Below are 21,917 nucleotides of genomic sequence, written 5' to 3' on the forward strand. Positions count from 1 at the left end.
TGAAAAAAAAAGTCTTATTGCGGCAATATTTGACAGCTCTCCCTAATAAAAAAAATCCAAATAAGTCAAGATATAATATCAGTTCGTGTGCATGCCCTCTTTTAGGCTGTCTGGATCATTTCAAGAACAATGTCCTTCTTATGAAACAACTACAGTGGTACCTCGAGATACGAGCTTAATTCGTTCCGGGACTGAGCTCGTATGTCGATATTCTTGTAACTCGAACGAACGTTTCCCATTGAAATGAACTAAAAACAAATGAATTCGTTCCAACCCTCTGAAAAAACACCAAAAACAGGATATTGGATTGGAAAAAAATGTTTTATTTCTTCTAATTGCCATCTATTAACAAAGTAACACATAACTAGTGGTTTAATATTACTAAAATGCAGTGGCGGGCCGTCAGGGCCTTCAAGGCCTTCTCTGCTGGCCTAAGAAAATATCTGAATCATATATTTTGTCCATCAATACTTATTAAATATTTCCAAATTGTCTGTTAGCTTCCTTTCATTGCTTTCCCCCTGGTTGCACTGCTTTCAGATGTGTGTTTTCATATTGAAGCATTTAACCAATCACATTTCAGCCATTATTTGTTGCCAGGGTCAGAAATCTGCCTCAAGGCCTTCACAATCAGTTCTGCAGGCTCTGCTGCATTAAACAAGCGTCGATAAGATTGTTGCTTTAACCAATCAGAATTCGATTTGATGACACCAAGGCCCTCTCGCAGGCGTAGGGATACGTCATTGCCTTCTCGCAGTCGTAGGTCTACGTCATCGCTTTCACCAACTATGATTGACTAGTGATAGAGTAGGCGAGCCAAAGCCAGTGAGCCAGCTAGAGCTCGCAAACTCAACCCACAATGGCCGACGGAGGAACACAAATGGATTTGGTTGCAGATTTTCTGGAAAAGCCATTTTCCAGACGGACTTTTCCAGAAAAAATGGACATCATTAAAAAAGGGCGGTCAACTCCGAAGCTAGCAAGCCTGTTACAACTGGGAAAAGGGTTTGTCTGCCACTCTCAGGTCACTAACTACGAGCGCTACCGCTGGTCACAGGCTCAGAGGAACAATGCAAATTGTATTGCTGGGAGTGCTTGTTATTTGCCACCGATCCACATGGTGTTTGGAGCAACACTGGATTTGCAAATTCGACTTGTTTAACTAAAGCAGCAACGAGAAACCAAAGCTCTGCTGGACACTTACAAGCAACGGTGCGCTCCAAAACTTTTGGAGAAACCCGAGTGGAGTTACAATTCAATGAGAAAGTGCGCAGGGAAACGGAGCGCCACAACGAAAAGGTAAAGAAAAATAGGGAAATTTTAAAAAGTTTGATAGACTGACTGCGTCATTTTTTTGGGAGAGCAGGAACTTTCATTTCGGGGACACGATGAAAGCGCTGCCTCCCCAAACAAAGGAAATTATGTGGAACTTCTCTCTCTCTCATTGCTGAGAAAAACACGGATTTACATTACCACCTGTCCACTAATAAAGTGTGGAGTGGCACGTCGGGAAAAATACAAATACAAAACGACCTGATCACTGCTATTGTTGAAGTGATGGAGGAAGAGATCAGAAGCGAAATAAGAAGTACTGTTTGTCTCTGTAATGGTGGACGAGACGACAGACACGAGTAATGCAGCACAGCTCGCACTGGTTCTGCGTTACGTCACGGGCAAAGGTGTCAAGGAGCGGTTCGTCAGATTTGAAAATGTTACCAGTAGGAAGCGAGCCGATGACATTGCAGGTCTCATCATTCAATTTTTGGTGGAAAATGAATGTCTGGGTAAAGTTGTGGCACAGTGTTATGACGGTGCAGCGGTCATGTCTTCTGGATTAAATGGGGTGCAGGCTAAAGTTAAGGAGAGGGCACCGTTAGCTTTATTCATACACTGCTATGCCCGTCGGCTCAATTTAGTATTGACTCAGGGGGGCTCAAAGCTTAAAGAATGCAAGATATTTTTTGCTCACCTGAATGGCTCTGCTGCATAAGACGCTCCCTTAAAATTGCCTTAAAATTTTTGCAAGCCAAATTTTCACCTCCATACTCATGGTTTTAATAGGGAGTACAAATGTGTTACTTTGAAGGGAAAATCTTCACAGGTACTATTTCTGAGATACTGTAGGAATCAAAAGCACATAATTAGGGTCAATATCATAAGGAAATTAATATGCCTGTCTTTGTAAATGCAAAATATCAAATTTTTCCTTTTGAAAAACGAAATAAGTCTATCTTGATGAGAACCTGATGCTAATGACAGAAATTACAATTTTCTTACCAGAGTTTAAGATGTTATGGCAGCCATATTGCTTCTAAAGTCAAAATAGCCAAGTTCTTTCGATGGTTCATATTACTCCAATAGTTGTCACATTCGAGCAATAAATAAAACGAAAAAAATCAAAGTGGAAGTTTGTTTTATTTCTAAATCAAGGCTACTCGCGTTTGGCCAGTCAGAACACGCTTAACTAGATGGCAGCTAAGATGGGTGTGCCCCAAGCGATCATATACTTATATATTACTTATATATACATATATGTATGTATCTAAATTGCCCCCAGGTATGAGTGTGAGCGTGAGTGGTTGTACGTCTCCTCGTGCCCTGCGATTGGCTGGACACCCGATTTAGGGTGTCCCCCGCCTCTGGACCGAAGTCAGCAGGGATATGCTCCAGCACCCCCCATGACCCTACTGAGAATAATACGGTTCAGAAAATGAAAGAAGGAATGAAAAGATGTTTTAAATAATAAAGTAAATATTTAATGTTTGCCCCTCTTTATTTTCTTCTGATCAAAATAGTGTAACAACAACAAACTTTTTTTGTCTTTTTTCCCTCAGATTTGGCGACTGAAGTTACATCCATCGGTCATTGTTTGGAGTGCAAACAACGAAAACGAAGCAGCGCTGGCCACCAACTGGTTTAATATACCCGGGTGGCGGCAGTCTATTTATCTCAAAGACTACATCACTCTCTATGTGGACAACATTAAGGCACTCATCAAGCAGGTCAACTTGATTTAACCCATAATGCTGAATGATTAATATTGGACTGTGATTTATTTTATTTATTTTTAACCCTCACCGCCACTCTTTTTAGTCATTGTCAAATTCCTTTTCACTGGGAGGCATACAATGAGTTAAATACTCTATGGAAAATGTAAATTATTACTAATATATCTTTTCTTACCATTACATTAATTTATCATGTAATATACATTACTTAAAAATATAAAAAATACTATTATGATTGAAAATGTAAAAATGTATATTAATAGTAACTGCTAACCCTGACCCCCCAAAACAGAACGATTTGAGTGACAAATTAATTTCCTACATGTGAAATCACCTTAGTGTAGTTATTTTCAATTTTTGACATGGTCACCATTTCATACATTCATTTTCCACACCGCTTATCCTTGTTAGGCTGGCGGGATGCTGGAGCCCATTCCAGCTGACATCAGGCAAAAGGTGCACCACATCCTTAACTGATCGCCAGTCAGTTCTAGGGCACACACAGAGACACCATTCGCACCGAAAATCACACTGCCACTGAGTGGGAGTCGATCCCACGGTGCCCACACTTTTCAAGCAAATGAACCATTACACCATCGGTACCCGATCACCAATTCACAGAACCTTTAAAGATCTTCAGTGACAACTTTTGAATAGCTGCCACTATACAGCAGTGGCGGGCGGTGCATTTTCTGGTAGCGCCTTCAACGTATCAATCCAACCCTCAAAAACTATTTTATGGCTATAAAACCTCTACTGCAGCTACAGCTGCGCCAAATAAAAAATAATCAATAAATTAATGCACAAAAATGGGGTACAATCCACTTCCTAGCAGCATTTCATGATTAAATACAAATACTGGAGCTTTTCAGACATTAAAACCAGGCCAGGGGGTGATTTTCCCGGGAAAAGACAGCGATGAACGTCAATGGCGTACGGGCAAACATTGCCCGAAAATGGGGTAAAATCCAGCCGAAAACGGCATTTATTGATTAAATACAAATACTGGAGCTTTTTAGACATCAGAACCGGGCCCGGAGTATCATTTCCCCGGTAAAAAGACAGCGATGAACGTCGATACGTCCATACGTGAAATGAAAAAAAATGCACTAAAATTAGGTAAAATCCACTTCCTAGCATCATTTATTGATTGAATACAAATACTGGAGCGTGAAACGCCAAAAATTAAACTGGGGTAAAATCCACTTCCTAGCAGATTTTTGTGATTAAATACAAACACTGGAGCTTAAATACAAACACTGGAGCTTTTCAGACATTAAAACCAGGCCAGGGGGTGATTTTTTCCGGGAAAAGACAGCGATGGACGTCAATGGCAAAACGGCAAAAAATGCACTAAAATGGGGTAAAATCCACTTCCTAGCAGCATTTTGTGATTAAATACAAACACTGGAGCTTTTCAGATATCAGAACTTGGCCCACAATTGAAATATTATTTAGGAATATGTAATATTTTACTCACCAAAAATCATTTTTACACAATATCCATCCTCCTTTCTTTCTTCCTTCTTTCCTATCGCCATCGAAGCTAATGATGAAAGTCGAGCCTGTCCTGTCATATTTCCGGCATAGTCCGTTTTGAAAATAGCATTAAATAAACACAACAATATACCATTTGCTTGTGGAGCTAAGTTAGCGCGCTGAAAGTGCCCCACACACCATTTTCCCAGCTGTAACACGCTTGCTAGCTTCGGAGTTGACCGCCCTTTCTTAATGATGTCAATTTTTTTTCTGGGAAAAGTCCGTCTGGAAAATAGCTTTGTGAGCGAACAGAATCCATTAGTTTTTGCTTCTGTCGGCCATAGTCGGTGGAGTTTGCGATCTCGGCTGCCTCGGTACTGCTTTGAACCACCTACTAGCCAATCATAGTTTGTGAAAGCAATGACATGTCCCAGCCAGCAAAATGCTAACACCTATGAATAATCATTGTGGGGTTGCCAACTCAAAATCTGATTGGTTAAAAGCAACAGTCTAGTTTAATGCAGCAGAGCCCGCAAGAACTGATTGTGAAGGCTTTGAGGCAGATCTGATCTGGCAACAAATAATGGCTGAAATGTGATTGGTTAAATGCTTCAATATGAAAACACACATCTGGAAGCAGTGCAGCCAGGGGGAAAAGCAATGAAAGGAAGCTAACAGACCATTTGGAATAATAAGTATTGATGGACAAAATATAATATGATTCTGATATTTCTTAGGGCAGCAGAGAAGGCCTTGAAGGCCCTGACGGCCCACCACTGATATATATGTATATATATATGTATATATATTTCCACGACAACGCACTCGTAAACGGAACAAACAAATTTAAATTAACTTGGATTAATATATACAGACACTCAAACATACGTTTAATGCTACTTTACACAAAACTGAATTCTAATTTTTTTGTAATCTTTTGTTACCTTCGTTTTCCGGGTTGGCGGTTTGCCACGACTCCACCCTCACGTTCGCTATCGATGGACTGTTTGCTGTTGTATTGCCTTCAAAATATTCCCAAAATGATGCACACAAATGTCCTCACAATAGGATAACACACGACCACTTGCCAACGAGAAAGTCTTTAAAGAACGATCGCGGGAGCTTCTTTCCTTAGAAAGAATAACAGGAAATACAATAGTTGAGCTTACCCATGTATTGATTGTGGGTAATGAAGTTTTATTCTGAGAAAGGTTGCCATTGCCTATGGGTGTTGTGTGCACGAGTATACTTCATTACCCAGAAAGCCCTCTTGCATGCGCGTTGTGCGTTTCCTGGTCTTAGGAGAAACTCGTCTGAATTAATCGTTCCGTGCTCGTAGATATTGTTATACACGAAAGATATGCAAAAAAGACCTGGCTTGGTCGCATCACGAAATTTTGATCGCATGACGGGCGAATTATTCGATCTAAATTTCCGCCGTAAGACGAGAATTTTGTATGACGAGCGGTCGTATGACGAGGTACCACTGTATAAGCATTTCACAGGTATCAAAAGCTTTTATTGAGACTTACATGCAATAGGTTGATATTTGCAGTGTTGACCCTTCTTTTTCAAGACCTCTGCAATTCTCCCAGGCATGCTGTCGATCAACTTCTGAACCAAATCCTGACTGATGGCCATCCATTCTTGCATAATCAATGCTTGGAGTTTGTCAGAATTTGTGGGTTTCTGATTGACCACAAGGGCCTAAAATCTTAATGTTTTGGTCCCTACATTTTGTCATGACCTTTGCTTTATGGCAAGGTGCTCCATCATGGTGGAAAAGGCATTCTTCAGCACCAAATTGCCTCTGGATGGTTGGGAGAGAGGTTCAATTGATGCCAAACAGGCTCCAGGGTGCCCAAGAAAGTCCAGCAAGTGGCAGAACTGTCTCCTGAAGTTGTTTCATCGACGGGATCGGGCCGCCACAAGTACAGATATTGCTCAGAAATGGCAGCAGGCAGGTATGAGTGCATCTTCTGGAGGAAGGTACAAGGTACAAGAACAACTTCTCCCAACCATCCAGGGGCAATTTGGTGATGAAGAATGCCTTTCCCATGATGATGGAGTACCTTAGGAAACAAAACATTAAGATTTTGGGTCCTTGGCTAGGAAACTCCAGATCTTAATCCCATTGGGAATTTGTGGTCAATCCTCAAGTGGTGGGCGGACAATCAAAAACCCACAAATTCAGACAAACTCCAAGCGTTGATTATGCAAGAATGGACAGCCATCAGTCAGGATTTGGTTCAGAAGTTGATCGACAGCATGCCAGGGAGAATTGCAGAGGTCTTGAAAAAGAATTGTCAACAAACTTTGTGAAAATGTAATATTTGTGTCATTCTCGAAACTTTTGGCCGACTGTAGTCTCATTTTTCGTTGGTCTGGGCAGAAAGACAACCTCCCTGAGCGCACTGAGTACCAGTGTGAGCGACATCATCGGTACTCGGATGATTCGCCTAAAGACGTTTCGCCGACGGACGTTTGGCGGACAGGCAGGTCGCCGAACGGAGGTTTCGCCGAAACGGGATTCGCGCGCTCGCCCCGCCCCCGGATCGTGTGTACAAGTTTTTCAACCTCGGCCCGCGGGCCATATACGGCCCATTAGGATTTTTAATCCGGCCCGCCGCCGGCGTTGTCCAAATTATAGTAAAAATCAATGTTAGTCTACCATCAATGGCAGCCCGGGAATAAGCACTCTTGGGCGGGCATGGCAGCCTGGGAATAAGCACTCTTGGGCGGGCATGGCAGCCCGGGCATAAGCACTCTTGGGCGGGCAGATGTAGCAGAACCGAGCCGTAAAATGACAGCAATCGGGTCAAATCCATCCTAAAACAGCATTTAATAATTAAATACAAATACTGGAGCTCTTTGAACATTAGAACCTAGCCCAGGGAAGTGAATTCCTCGGTAAAATGCCGCGATGAAGGCAAAAAAACGTCTATATACGTCCATTCGCCAAACGGCTCAAAATGCTCTCAAATTCGGTCAAATCCAACCGAAAACAGCGTTTGATGATTAAATACAAATACTGGAGCTCTTTGGACATTAGAACCGAGCCCAGGGAAGTGAATTCCTCGGTAAAATGTCGCGATGATGTCGCGATCACTGTTCCCTCTAAGCTGCGCGCGTGCGCAATTGCGCACTACTCTCGTCTTCTCTGCGCAGAAGAAATCCTATGGCGCGCAGTAAAAAAAAAAAAAAAACGGATTTTTTTTTTTTTTTTTTTTTTTTTTTTTTTTTTTTTTTTTTTTACCCCTTTCTTCATGATGGGCTCGGTTCTAATGTCCAAAGAGCTCCAGTATTTGTATTTAATCATTAAACGCTGTTTTCGGCTGGATTTGACCGAATTTGAGAGCATTTTGAGCCGTTTGGCGAATGGACGTATATAGACGTTTTTTTGCCTCCATCGCGATATCATCACGACATTTTACCAAGGAATTCACTTCCCTGGGCTCGGTTCTAATGTCCAAAGAGCTCCAGTATTTGTATTTAATCATTAAATGCTGTTTTAGGATGGATTTGACCCGATTGCTGTCATTTTACGGCTCGGTTCTGCTACATCTGCCCGCCCAAGAGTGCTTATTCCCGGGCTGCCATTGATGGTAGACTAACATTGATTTTTACTATAATTTGGACAACACCGGCGGCGGGCCGGATTAAAAATCCTAACGGGCCGTATATGGCCCGCGGGCCGAGGTTGAAAAACTTGTACACACACGATCCGGGGGCGGGGCGAGCGCGCGAATCCCGTTTCGGCGAAACCTCCGTTCGGCCGAATGAACGTTCGGCGGAACGTCCATTCGGCGACCTGCCCGTCTGTCAAACGTCCGTCGGCGAAACGTCTTTAGGCGAATCATCCGAGTACCGATGATGTCGCTCACACTGGTACTCAGTGCGCTCAGGGAGGTTGACTTTCTGCTCAGACCAACGAAAAATTAGAGGGAACATTGGTCGCGATGGAGGCAAAAAAACGTCCATTTACGTCCATTCGCCAAACAGCTCAAAATGCTCTCAAATTCGATCAAATCCAGCCGAAAACAGCGATTAATGATTAAATACAAATCCTGGAGCTCTATGGGCATTAGAACCGAGCCCAGGGAAGTGAATTCCTTGGTAAAATGTCGCGATGGAGGCAAAAAAACGTCCATATACGTCCATTCACCAAACGGCTCAAAATGCTCTCAAATTCGGTCAAATCCAGCTGAAAACAGCGTTTAATGATTAAATACAAATACTAGTATTTGTATTTAATCATTAAACTAACAAATACTAGTATTTGTATTTAATCATTAAACGCTGTTTGAACGAAAGTTCATTCGGCGACCTGTGCGTCTGTCAAACGTCCGTCGGCAAAACGTCTTTAGGTGAATCATCCGGTCATGACATCATCATTGCTCGCTATGGGCACACCAGTATCACACCTGCCACAAGCAGGTGCATGTCAATGTTCCCTCTAATTTTTCATGTAAAACATGCTGTAAAACACGAAAAACATAGGAGTGGACAGCGCTACTGCCACTGGCTACCGCTTAAACGGCGCCATCATGAGGAAAGGGGTTAAAAAAATGGGGATTTTATTTACTGCATGCCATATGATTGCTGCTGCGCAGAGAAGACGAGAGTAGTGCGCAATTGCGCACACGCGCAGCTTAGAGGGAACATTGGTAGTCACTACAAAGGGTTAAATAGTACAGAAGTGTCAGAACGATGCATTTGTTACAGAACTAATGCTTTTCCTAGGAGGATCCCAGTCGTCCTTTTCTGGTGTCCAGTCCAACAAATGGAGCCGAGTCAGAACAGGAGGGCTACGTGGCCAACAACCCATACGACCCGCGCTACGGTGACACACACTTCTACAACTATGAGGCCGACTGCTGGGACTGGCGCGCTTTTCCCCGCCCACGCTTGGCCTCCGAATATGGCTTCCAGTCATGGCCATCACTTGCCACGCTCCTGCCGGTAAATGCTGTTCGCTCGTGTTCCCGTCATGAAACAAAAAATCACGAATGGAAGAATACAGTCATACTTCTACTTACGAATGCCTCTAGGTACAAAAGTTTCAGGTTAGGAAGTGTTTTATATGCAAATGAGTTATTCGAGATACGAAAAAGATCCAAGTTACGAAATCCCCAAAAAGTAAATGCATTTCCTTATCCATTATTTAATTTTTAATCCCTCTTACTAAGCGATAAAAAACTACAAATGCAACGTGGTACATATTTTCACACATACACATAGGGCACACGTAAAAGTCTAAAATGTACTATAAAGTGGACGGCTTTGGCCCTGGCCATCTGGCGGACAAACATGGGTATTACATCTATGCATCCATTACATCCAGGGCATGTTTTCATATGCTATATTTATTTTAAGACATTAATAAATCATTTCCTTATAATTTTCTCTCATTTTTGTCTGTTTCCTCAGGTCTTTCGTGCTAAATTTGGACACTGACCAATTTTGAAGGGTTTAGTTGGTAGTTGTGTGAGGACCGTGTAACGAATTAGATAATTTACATATTAAGCACACCTACTTATGAAATGTTCAAGTTACAAAAAGAGTCTTGCAACCAATTAATTTCGTAAGTCGAGCTACGACTGTGTTGTGAAAAAACCTTATTAGTAGTCAATAGTAATAATAATCGGACATAGGCTTTGTCATCATCATTGACTCGACAAAAGTCTAATTGTCATCATACCCATCTCTGCGTTTGACGAAATTGGTTGTGCTTCTCCATAAGGTGCGCTTTCCCGGCAAAAGGCCCAAATAAGTGATAATTTCAGACTCGTTGGCATTCTGCCGTGATGGATACATCGCATCATCCCCCGAGCGGATCACTTACCTCTCACTGTCTCCTTCACTTACCTTCAGTCAGCCAGTGGGAGGCAGTTGACCGCCCAACGTCTTTTCATGTTACCTCACCCCGAAGTTATTATACAGAAGGGATTGTGTGTCGTGCTACCACAAGTTTAGAGTCCTGATGGATGTGGGAAAAACACTGTCCCTAAGCCTATTTGTCCGTACTTTGTGAGACCTGTAGCGTCTGCCAGAGGGCATCAGCTGGAACAGGTTGTGACCAGGGTGGTATGGGTCCCCGACAATGTTCCTGGGTCTGCTGACGTTTTTTATCTGAAGTATAAAAAAACGTTTTATAAAAAAAATTATAATCCATGCTGAAACTCGCAAGCGGGAGACAGGAGGTGAAAAACGGCAGGAGTCAGGGCACCGCTTCTTCGGTGCTGAAATGAGTGGCACTCAGCGCAGAAGAAGAAGCGAATTTCACTGTAGAAGAAGAATGACGCAGCGAAGGAGAACAGCCGAGAAGGACGTCCCGTTGCCTTTTCCTCTTTCGCATCGCGCACACAAAGGCTACCTCAAGCCTATGCCAACATTGTTTGGATTTTGAATCGACCTTGAAAAAGCCTCATAAGCATCCTGCCTCAACAGTTACATCAAGAAAGAAGAAGCGAACATTTGTTGACCAGTAGAAATAAAATAAAATCATCGTTAAGATGATGAATGCCCAATTGGTCTGGATCTCGGATGGTTGGGAGTAGATACCCCCGGATACAAACATGATTAGAACTAAAGCCAAGACCTTTTACGGTAGCTTAGTTCTTGACGAAGACATTGAAGACGAACCTCAGCCTTGTTCCAGTGCCGCGAGTGAGCCTCGTGGTTTTATTGCAAGCAAGGGCTGGTTTGAAAAGTTTACGCGGAGGTCAGGACTGTGCAGGAAGACTTGAATTAAATCTAATGCCTTTATTGTCTTTATACAAGTATAATGGACTTGGACTAAAACTCCCATTAACCTGATTTTTGGATTTATATTAAGCACAGTGGAATTATTTTCACTGTGAGTACAGTATTTAAAGTGTTTACAAAATTTGTATACATAGATTATATTTAGATATTAATACATTACAGTCTTTTCATATGCTTATAACTGTAAATTTAATAAATACACTTAATTGTAGTAATGTACTTGTATTTTTGCATAGGTGCCAAAATATGTAGTATTGTAGTAATAATAGGGGTGATCCTACTTTGCGTTTTTTTGATTATCGCGGTCATGTCTGGTCTACATTATCCGTGATAATTGAGGGATTACTGTATTACTGTTATTTATCATTTGATTTATATATTTAATATTATACATGCATAGCTGTTCACTACAGTGACCAGTGTTCTTGAAAGGGTTAAAGCATCTGCTTTCTTTCTTGAAAACACTCATTTCCAACTTTTCCTGAAGACAACACCAGACTCCATTGATCAATAGCAACATTTTGAAGCTGTTTTGAAGATACAAAAAGTAATCCCAGAACGTCGTCCGTTTGGCTTTTGGTGTTTTGCCTCCAGGTGACCATGCCAGAAGACCTTATGTTTGACAGCCGCTTCGCCAGCCACCGTCAGCATCATTTGGATGGAAACCAGCAGATGTTGAAGCAGGCCTCCATTCACTTCCGCCTGCCCAACTCCAGCCATCCCTTCACCCGCTTCACTCATACGCTCTACCTCACACAGGTAATGTGCCTTGACCTATATTTTCAAAACCAAATCTGGTTCGCTAGCACATAAGTATTGAAATGGCGGCCCAATTCCAGATCCGTCATTTGGCATGGCCCACGAAAGTAAATTATGTGCTTTGGCTTCATGCTAAAATAAAATGTCATTAAAACTCTTGGAGTCCTCAATGCAAGAGCCAGGACTACATAAATCAAATTGTTTACATTTTTTTTCCTTCTGTAAAAATTATAAAACATCTACCGTATTTTTCAGATTATAAGTCATTTTTTTAATAGTTTGCTTGGGGGTGCAATTTATACTCCAGTGCGATTTATGTGTGAAATTATTCACACAATATATCATTCCAGCTATTATTTTTGCACTAAACCGCAAGACAGTGGTCTCGGCCTGTGTTAATCATTTATATTGGCGATGGCTGAACTTTTTTTGTACAGTCATACCTGCCCTATTTACTTGCATATAAGCCACCCGCGCGTATAAGCCGCACCCTGAAAATGCCTTGAATTTTTTTGAATTTTACAATTCCTCTCGTATAAGCCGCCCCCTGATTCCCAATTTTCACCTCCATATTCATGGTTTTAATAGGGAGAACAAATGTGTTACTTTGAAGGGAAAATCTTAAGGAAAATCATCACAGGTACTATTTCTGAGATACAGTATGAATCAAAAGCACATAATTAGGGTCAATATCATAAGGAAGTTAATATGCCTGTCTTTGTAAATGCAAAATATCAAATTATTCCATTTGAAAAAAGAAATAAGTCTATCTTGATGAAAACCTGATGCTTTCTAATGACAGAAATGTCAATTTTCTTACCAGAATTTTAAGATACAGTGGTACCTCGACATAGCAATTTGAGATACGAGTAAAATTTCAGGCAAATATTTATCTTGAGATACCAGACAAATTTTGATATACGAGCATACAGCGGACGCGAGAGGCTGCTCATAAGAACATCATGGGCACTGTCTTTCTGGTTGCAACTCCCTCGTGTAATGTCTCTACAAGCACTGGGCGGAGCTTTGCATTTTTTCCAGTGTTTTTTCCCCCGTTGCTAATACGAGAGGAGTACTACTTCCCGGGCAAGTTGAAAAGTGGTCGTGCGTTATCCTATTGTGAGGACATTTGTGTGCATCATTTTCCAAATATTTTGAAGGGAATACAAAAGCAAACAACCCTCAATAGGTTGCATCTGAAAGTCAGGGTGGAGGCGGGGCAAATAGAGCCAGCCCGGAGAAGAAAGGTATAAAAATGTAAAACAAAATTAGAATTAAGTTCAGTGTAAAGTTAGATTAAATTTATTTTTTTAGTGTCTGCATCGTAATCCAAGTTCATTTAAATTAATTTGTTTTGTTACGAGCGCGTTGCCGTGCAAAAGGGTGTTTTTTCAGAGGGTTGGAACGAATTAATTTGTTTTTAGTTCATTTCTATGGGAAACATTCATTTGAGTTACGAGTAAATCGACATATGAGCTCAGTCTCGGAACGAATTAAGCTCGTATCTCGAGGTATCACTGTACCATCAAAATTAAGATTAGTAGTCATTTCACCGAGGCAGCCCTATTTGCCCCTCTGAAGTACGTGAACCAAATACGATGTGGTGCATAAAAGATGAGTTGGACGTCCATACCTGAGCATGATGCGCATATGTTTTCAGGTGATGCAAGCTCAGTGCGTGAAGATTCAGACGGAATTTTACCGGCGTAGTCGCAGCGAACTTCAGGGTGGCCTCGGCCACACAATGGGCGCCCTGTACTGGCAACTCAACGACATTTGGCAGGGACCCTCCTGGTCGTCCATCGGTAAGCCTGCCAAGGCCGCTTCCGTCCGCGACGCTCGTCACTACCCGTGCTTCTGTAGAATTCGGCGGCAGGTGGAAAATGCTGCATTATTTTGCCGTGGACTTCTTCGCCGACATTCTGCCCGTCGCATTCGAGGACGACGGTGAGCTGCTCATCTATGCCATTTCTGATCTGACCCCAGACCTCAAACTCCACGTCATGGTAAGGACTTTTGTTAAAGTGTTGCCTTTCAAATAGATTGCATTTACCACACACTATTGGCTCAAATGTTATTTTTCATCTATGTAAATTGGAAGCTCAAAAAAGAGAATTTGGCACAAATGCTCATACACTTCACTCACATTGCTTTTTCATCTCATCTCATTTTCTGAACCGCTTTATCCTCACTAGGGTCGTGGGGGGTGCTGGAGCCTATCCCAGCTGACTCCGTGCCAGAGACAGGGGACACCCTGAATCGGTGGCCAGCCAATCGCAGGGCACAAGGAGACGGACAACCATGCACACTCACACCCATACCTAGGGGCAATTTACAGGTGTCCAATCAGCCTACCATGAATGTGTTTTTGAAATGTGGGAGGAAACCGGAATAGCCGGAAGAAACCCACACAGGGAGAGAACATGCAAACTCTGCACAGGTGGATGTGACCTGGATTTGAACCCAGGACCCCAGAGCTGTGAGGCCGACGTGCTAACCACTCGGGCCACCGGGCCGCCCTTGCTTTTTCATATATCCAGAATGGTTAATAACCATGGTGATGATGGACTTTCATCTTACCCCCTCAGGAGTTGCCACGGCGACCGTTAGATTTGGTACCTAAGTTTTACGTCGGATGCCCTTCCTGACGCAAGCCGCACATAGGGGAGTAGGTGGGAAAACCATACTGTTCAAATTTCCTATTAGGCATGCTAACTAAAGATTTTATGTAGACACAACTTAAATTTATTAGACCATTAAAATAAATTTAAAAAATCAATTTAGATTGGCCATCTATGCTGAAGATATGTAAGGGCAAGTGCGAGTTTGTGGTGGGTGAGGAAGGCGGAGGCAAACATTTGGTAGCTGAAAGAAACCATACATACACACGTACATAAACACTCAACTTAATTCCACTAAAATTGGTAGATGGGTTTCGTCCATGTTCCTGTGTGATATCACTCAACTGTCCCCATTTTCATATTTTTTACCTTCTCCTGTTTTACTTACATTGATAAGAGCCCATTTCGCACGACTGGACTGTTAAAAAACCTGAATTAATCAAATTAAAAGCTGATAAACTCTGGTTATTGCTCACAATAACACGTTTTTCTTAGCTCTATAGAAAAGGTTAAATATGTAAACATTCCATCCGAATTGCTTTTTGTTTTGACCAGGTGTCAGTATATAAATGGAGCAACTTGGATCCGATTTGCACGCTAAGATCGGAATCCACAGCGGTCCCGGGAGGGAGCGCTGTCCCTGTGTTCAAACGATCCATCGCCGTCCTGTTGGCGGGATGCGGCAACTGCAGCCGCCTGAGCTGCCTACTCAGCTTCCACTTGGAGGACAAAAACGGCACCCAGTACGGTCCAGCCAATCACCACTTCTTGTGCTCGCCCAAAGACGCTGTAGGACTGCTGTCGCCAAACATCACCGTGAGACATTGTTTTAATTATGTCGAAATGTCTTCTCATTGGGTCACATGGAAATCAAGCATGTCTTCTTTTAAATCAGGGAGATAATCAAGGGATTACTGTACTGTCTACATGAATATTTTTTAATTGTATTATATTTTTCCAGGGGGTAGGGTAAATCCTACTTTGTGCCTTTTCCATTTACGCGGAGGGTTCTGGTCCCCGTTAATCGTCAAAAATTAGGGATCAGTGTACCCACGTAAAGTACCATACGGGAAAGTGATAATATAGGAAAACACAAAAGTGCATTGCTTTTTGAGCAGATGTTGTCTGTCATTTTTTTCCCTCATCAGTTTTCTCCCAAAAAATCTCTTGATTTTGTAATTGGCTCATGGTGGAGAGAGGGCTCTACATCTGCTATAAACACAGAATCAAAACGATAACAACTTTTCGTGGCTGCAAATCGTCTTTCAAATTTGAAAATTTCATCCTAACCAGTGAAAAGTGTTTTAGAACTACTTTAATGTCTATTGAAATTATAACCGCTTGTCCTTACAAGGTTCAAGGGAGGGGTGCTGGAGCCTATCCCAGCTAACTAACAGGCAACAGGCGGGGGATACCCTGAAACAGTGGCCAGCCGATCGCAGGGCAAGAGGAGACGGACAACCATTCACGCTCATACCTAGGGGCAATTTAAAGTGTCCCATCAGCCTACCATGCATGTTTTTGGGATGTGGGAGTAAACCGGAGTACCTGGAGAAAACCCACACAAGCCCGGTAAGAACATACAAACTTCACACAGTAAGGACCGACCTAGGATCAAACCCACGACCCCAGAACTGTAAGGGCGTCACATTAAACACTCACCCGCTGAGCCACCCATTTTCTTTTACTCAATTCGAAAGACATTCTTTTCATCATCACCCATTTCTTGCTGACACCTCATCTCATCTCATTTTCTGAACCACTTTATCCTCACTAGGGTTGCGGGTGGTGCTGGAGCCCATCCCAGCTGACTCCGGGCCAGAGGCGGGGGAAACCCTGAATCGAAGGCCAGCCGAACGCAGGGCACAAGAAGCCGGACAACCATGCACACTCACACCCATACCTAGGGCCAATATAGAGTGTCCAATTAGCCTACCATGCATGTTTTTGGAATGTGGGAGGAAACTGGAGTACCGGAGGAAACCCACACAGGCAGAACATGCAAACTCCACACAGGGGGATGTGACCTGGATTTGAGGCCGACGTGCTAACCACTCGCGCCATCGCCCCTTCTTGCAGACACAAAGATGGAAATTATTTTTCCAAGCGACCTGTATATATGAAAAATCTTTGGATCACTGTTCAAATGGATTTGGACATGATTAGCAGCCAAGAGGGCTTACGTAGCTAATGAAAGGTCTTTTCCTATAGGTCAAAGTACGTGGCGACGAGACAGGATTGCTGGTGGATGTCCATTCGCAGGCGGTTGCTCCTTTTGTGTGGCTGGACGCAGGCAATGCAGAGGGCCGCTTCAGCAGAAACGGTTTCCTGATGCTTTCCCGGAACAAGACGGTGACATTCTACCCCGGAAGAAATACCAGCGTTGCCCAACTCTCCCGGGTGCTCACCGTCACATCGTTGAGAGACCTTTACTAGCCATAAATGACCTCCTTGAACACTCTCAATGTGTTTTTTTTTTCGACTAAATGTTTTTTTTCAACATTTATTATATAAATAGGATACACATGTCAGTTTCATTACTTTCAGCAATTTTGTCGCATTTCCATCAGATATCGACTCTGGAATAGCCTCTCAAAACACTTGAAAAGTTCATATGTAAAATAATTTATAGTATGATAGTAGATGAGTGGTGAAAAAGGATTGTGAATGCTTATGTATCAACAGCATTGATGGCGCTGGAGCACGTGTCAAACTCACGGCCCGTGGGCCACATCCGGCCCGCCGTGTATCCATATTCGGCCCACAAGCTCATTTTACATTATCGTTATTAATGGCCCATCTATATGAAGCGCTGATAACATTACTAGCATATAAATAGCTAACTTGCTACTAGAACTCAGCACTGAAGTAAAAAAAAAACACTATATATATTTTTTTTTAAATAGGGCTGACCCTACTTAGCGGTTTTTCGTTTATTGCGGCCATGTCTGCTCTACATTAACCACAATAATCGTAAGTAAACCTGTCAGTCACATTTGTGGAGCTAATGTGGCTGTAATTAAAGAATTTAATCTAAGATGTCACTTTGAGACAAAACACAAGGATAACCTGAAAGACCTGGATGCAGAGCAGAAGAAACAAAAAGCAGAAAAGTTGAAGAATCTGACATTCCAGCAGATGTTTTTTACCCGTGCAAAAAAGTACTGGCATGACTGATACTGTAAAACTGGACATCATCCGTGGAGTGAACTCTAATTTGCGCATTATAGAGGAAGTAATGGACATTAAATCGATGCATGGGACAACGACTGGAAAATAAATTTTTAAAAATGTAGTATGTCAAAATGTAACCGACATGACACTGCCCTGAGACAAACTTATTGGATTGATTGAGCACCGGCTATGTGCAGTGAAAAAAAGTGGACTAGTGAGAAGGATGCGAATGAAGATGCAGGAGGAGAACTGTACTGGTGAGTTAACAGCATATCACTGCATCATACACCAGGAAGCACGATGTGGCAAAGTCCTGAAGATGGACCATGTAATGAGCACTGTTACGCAAACCGCAAACTTTATCTGAGCTAAAGGGTTAAATCATCGGTAGTTTTGGTCCTTTATGCAGGAGATAGATTTGGTGTTTGCCGACTTATCATACAGAGGTGCGTAGGCTAAGTCAGTGAAGGCATTTCAAGTGAGGCTGCTTTTATGGGAGACAAATGCAACAGTGCAACTTGCCTCTCTTACCCTGTTGCCAAGTATCGTATTTATTCGAGTATAACACGCACTCATAATTTGTGACAAAAAAAAATTATATATTTTTTTTCCACTTTTTCTCAGCTCACACCAAGGATTGCACCGGTACTGGAAACTGGCAAATGCTTGACACATGTTGCCATGACAAAACATTTATTCACAACATATGGTACGGAAACCTGGTAAAAAATAAATAAATAAATAAAAACTACCAGCAGGAACATTTCTCAAATGGAATTTACAATTTTAAATCCTTAAAATAATTCATCATCATAATACTTTTACTAAAAATTTCAAAGTCTGTTTCATCATTTACCCAACAATTGATTCCATTCTTCTTGAGGGATCCTGGTAGAATGGGCTCTCGCACCCCATCTGGTGGATAAAGACAGGTTATATATCTCCCATTATAACGGCTGCGAAGGGGACTTTTTCACCGGCGTGGGGCAGTTTTTCACCGGGATTTGGTCATAAATGCGAAGACCTCGTGTATAACGTGCACCCGAACTTTGCTTCATTTTTTGGGGGTCAAAATTTTGCACATGATACCCGAATAAATATGGCAGTGGCAGTCGGTGCATTTTCTCGTAGCGCCTTCAACGTATCAATCCAACCCTCAAAAACTATTTTATGGCTATAAAACCTCTACTGCAGCTAGAGCTGCGACACATAAAAATAATCAATAAATCAATGCACAAAAATTGGGTAAAATCCACTTCCTAGCAGCATTTCATGATTAAATACAAATACTGGAGCTTTTCACACATTAAAACCAGGCCAGGGGGGCGATTTTCCCGGGAAAAGACAGCGATGAACGTCAATGGCGTACAGGCATACATTGCCCGAAAATGGGGTAAAATCCAGCCGAAAACAGCATTTATTGATTAAATACAAATACTGGAGCTTTTTAGACATCAGAACCGGTAAAAAGACACCGATGAACGTCGATACGTCCATATGTGAAATGACAAAAAATGCACTAAAATTAGGTAAAATCCACTTCCTAGCAACATTTATTGACTGAATACAAATACTGGAGCTTTTGAGACATTACAACCAGGCCAGGGGGGTGATTTCCTCGGGAAAAGACAGCGATGGGCGTCAATGACAAAACGGCAAAAATTAAACTGGGGTAAAATCCACATCCTAGCAGCATTTAGTGATTAAATACAAACACTGGAGCTTTTCAGATATCAGAACCGGGCCCACAATTGAAATATTATTTAGGAATATAGCCATATTATAATCACCAAAAATTATTTTTAACTGTACACAATATCCATCCTCCTTTCTTTCTTCCTTCTTTCCTATCGCCATCGAAGCTAATGATGAAAGTCGAGCCTGTCCTGTCATATTTCTGGCATAGTCCGTTTTGAAAATGGCTTTAAATCAACACAACAATATACTATTTGCTGGTGCAGCTAAGTTAGCGCACTGAAAGTGCCGCACACACCATTTTCCCGGCTGTAACAGGCTTGCTAGCTTCGGAGTTGACCGCCCTTTCTTAATGATGTCCATTTTTTTTTAGGAAAATAGCTTTGGGAGCGAATCTGCAACAGAATCCATTTGTTTTTGCTTCTGTCGGCCATTGTGGGTGGAGTTTGCGATCTCTGGCTGCCTCACTATGGCTTTGGCCCGCCTACTAGCCAATCATAGTTGGTGAAAGCAATGACGTATCCCAGCCACCAAAATGCTAATGCGTATGAAAAAGCATTGTGGGGTTGCCAACTCGAAATCTGATTGGTTAAAAGCAACAGTCTAGTTTAATGTGGCAGAGCCCGCAAGAACTGATTGTGAAGGCTTTCAGGCAAATCTGATCTGGCAACAAATAATGGCTGAAATGTGATTGGTTAAATGCTTCAATATGAAAACACACATCTGGAAGCAGTGCAACCAGGGGAAAAGTAACGAAAGGAAGCTAACAGACCATTTGGAATAACAAGTATTGATGGACAAAATATAATATGATTCAGATATTTCTTAGGCCAGCAGAGAAGGCCTTGAAGGCCCTGACGGCCCGCCACTGAAATATGGTCATGTTGAACCAAGTCAGCACAACTGTGTTCCCCAAAACACACTTTGCCGACAAACCGAGCACACTACGTGATGAGTTTGCACGACGCTTTAGTGACTTTGAAGCACAAAAAAAGAGTTTTGAGTTGCTTCGCAACCCATTTGCTGTCGATGTTGAAACTGCCTCTGATTGAGCTCAAATCAAATCAAAAGCCTTTATTGTCATCATACACAACTGTGTATAACGAAATTGGTGGTGTTACTCCACAGTGTGTTTTCCCAGTTAAAAAAAAAACATAAATAAGTAGTATAAAAATATAAAGAGTCAGCTAGAGTGTAATGGGACACTGAAGGCAAAGTACGACACTGCAGGGCCCGCACAGTTCATTCACTTCATCCCTGCAACAATGCCCCAGTTCCGCCTTCATCCGGCTCGAACCTTGTGCATGTTTGGGAGCACATACCTCTGAGCACCTGCAGTCCATCTCCACATCACAGGACTTCACACCAAACATAATCCAACTTGTTGCCAAAAAAGATGCCAGGTGTCCAACTGCGATCAGAGCATATGATCAGATGAGAATCATAAGAGCAAAACTAAATAATTTGAATTGTTATTGCTTAAAACCACACATTTTATGTATATTTCTAGGTTTTGTAACATGTTCATATTTCTAACTTTTAGATTTTTGACAGGAGATATTTTTTGGGATATTTAAGCTTTTAAAAAATATATACATTCACATATGAGCAAAATAATTTTAATGTTCTTTTAATGTATAGTTGTTTAAGTTAAGTTCTGAGTTGTATAATTTAACAATATGGAGAACAAAATATTACATAAAAGTTATTTAAGGTTTAACTTTGTTTCAAAAATAATATTCCTGTCTGTTTTTGTTCATATTTATGTTCCAAAAACATTTAGTTTTACTGTGTTCAATAAATCAATTTATCCTGTTCGGCCTGCGACTTTGAGTGTGTTTCGAATTTTGGCCCCTTGTGCAATTGATTTTCACATCAATGGCATCCAATGTTTCTGTGAGTTGTCTATTTCTGTTTTCCGCTTTCTCTCTTTTATTCTTAATTTTTATCTCATCTCATCTCATTTTCTGAACCGCTTTATCCTCATTAGGGTCGCGGGGGGTGCTGGAGCCAATCCCAGCTGTCTCCGGGCCAGAGGCGGGGGGCACCCTAAATCGGGTGTCCAGGCGATCACAGGGAACAAACTGAGGGACAACCATTGGCACTCACACTCATACCTTGGGGCAATTTAGAGTGTCCAATCAGCCTACCATGCATGTTTTTTGGACTGTGGGAGGAAACCGGAGTACCCGGACTCCCGGAGGAAACCCACGCAGGCCCTGGGAGAACATGCAAACTCCACACAGGTGGACTGACCTGGACTTGAACCCAGGACCCCAGAGCCGTGAGGCCGACGCGCTAACGACGCGCTAACCACTCGCCCCATCGGGGCGCCCTATTCTTTAATCGAAGATTTTATTTTCAATGGACCAGCTATACATTTTTTATGTTTTTAGTGCGAGTGCATCGTCTC

The 21,917-nt window shown here is 42.1% G+C and overlaps 1 protein-coding gene across 4 annotated transcripts in view; it reads left to right on the forward strand.

Annotated features, from left to right (window-relative positions):
* The window catches only part of manba (mannosidase, beta A, lysosomal), a 29,682-nt gene extending 12,516 nt beyond the window's left edge, over nucleotides 1-17,166 (forward strand). For all 4 annotated transcript variants that reach the window (XM_077621009.1, XM_077621010.1, XM_077621012.1 and 1 more), the window contains 7 exons: nucleotides 2,835-3,002; nucleotides 9,231-9,449; nucleotides 11,850-12,014; nucleotides 13,675-13,819; nucleotides 13,878-14,020; nucleotides 15,191-15,451; nucleotides 16,847-17,166. In XM_077621009.1, the coding sequence (XP_077477135.1) occupies nucleotides 2,835-3,002; nucleotides 9,231-9,449; nucleotides 11,850-12,014; nucleotides 13,675-13,819; nucleotides 13,878-14,020; nucleotides 15,191-15,451; nucleotides 16,847-17,071 (1,326 nt within the window). In that variant the 3' untranslated portion in view covers nucleotides 17,072-17,166. The remainder of the gene's footprint in view (nucleotides 1-2,834; nucleotides 3,003-9,230; nucleotides 9,450-11,849; nucleotides 12,015-13,674; nucleotides 13,820-13,877; nucleotides 14,021-15,190; nucleotides 15,452-16,846) is intronic.
* Nucleotides 17,167-21,917: the final 4,751 nt, after the last annotated feature.

Source organism: Stigmatopora argus, chromosome 15, assembly GCF_051989625.1.
Source record: "Stigmatopora argus isolate UIUO_Sarg chromosome 15, RoL_Sarg_1.0, whole genome shotgun sequence".
In the NCBI taxonomy this organism is placed as follows: Eukaryota; Metazoa; Chordata; class Actinopteri; order Syngnathiformes; family Syngnathidae; genus Stigmatopora; species Stigmatopora argus.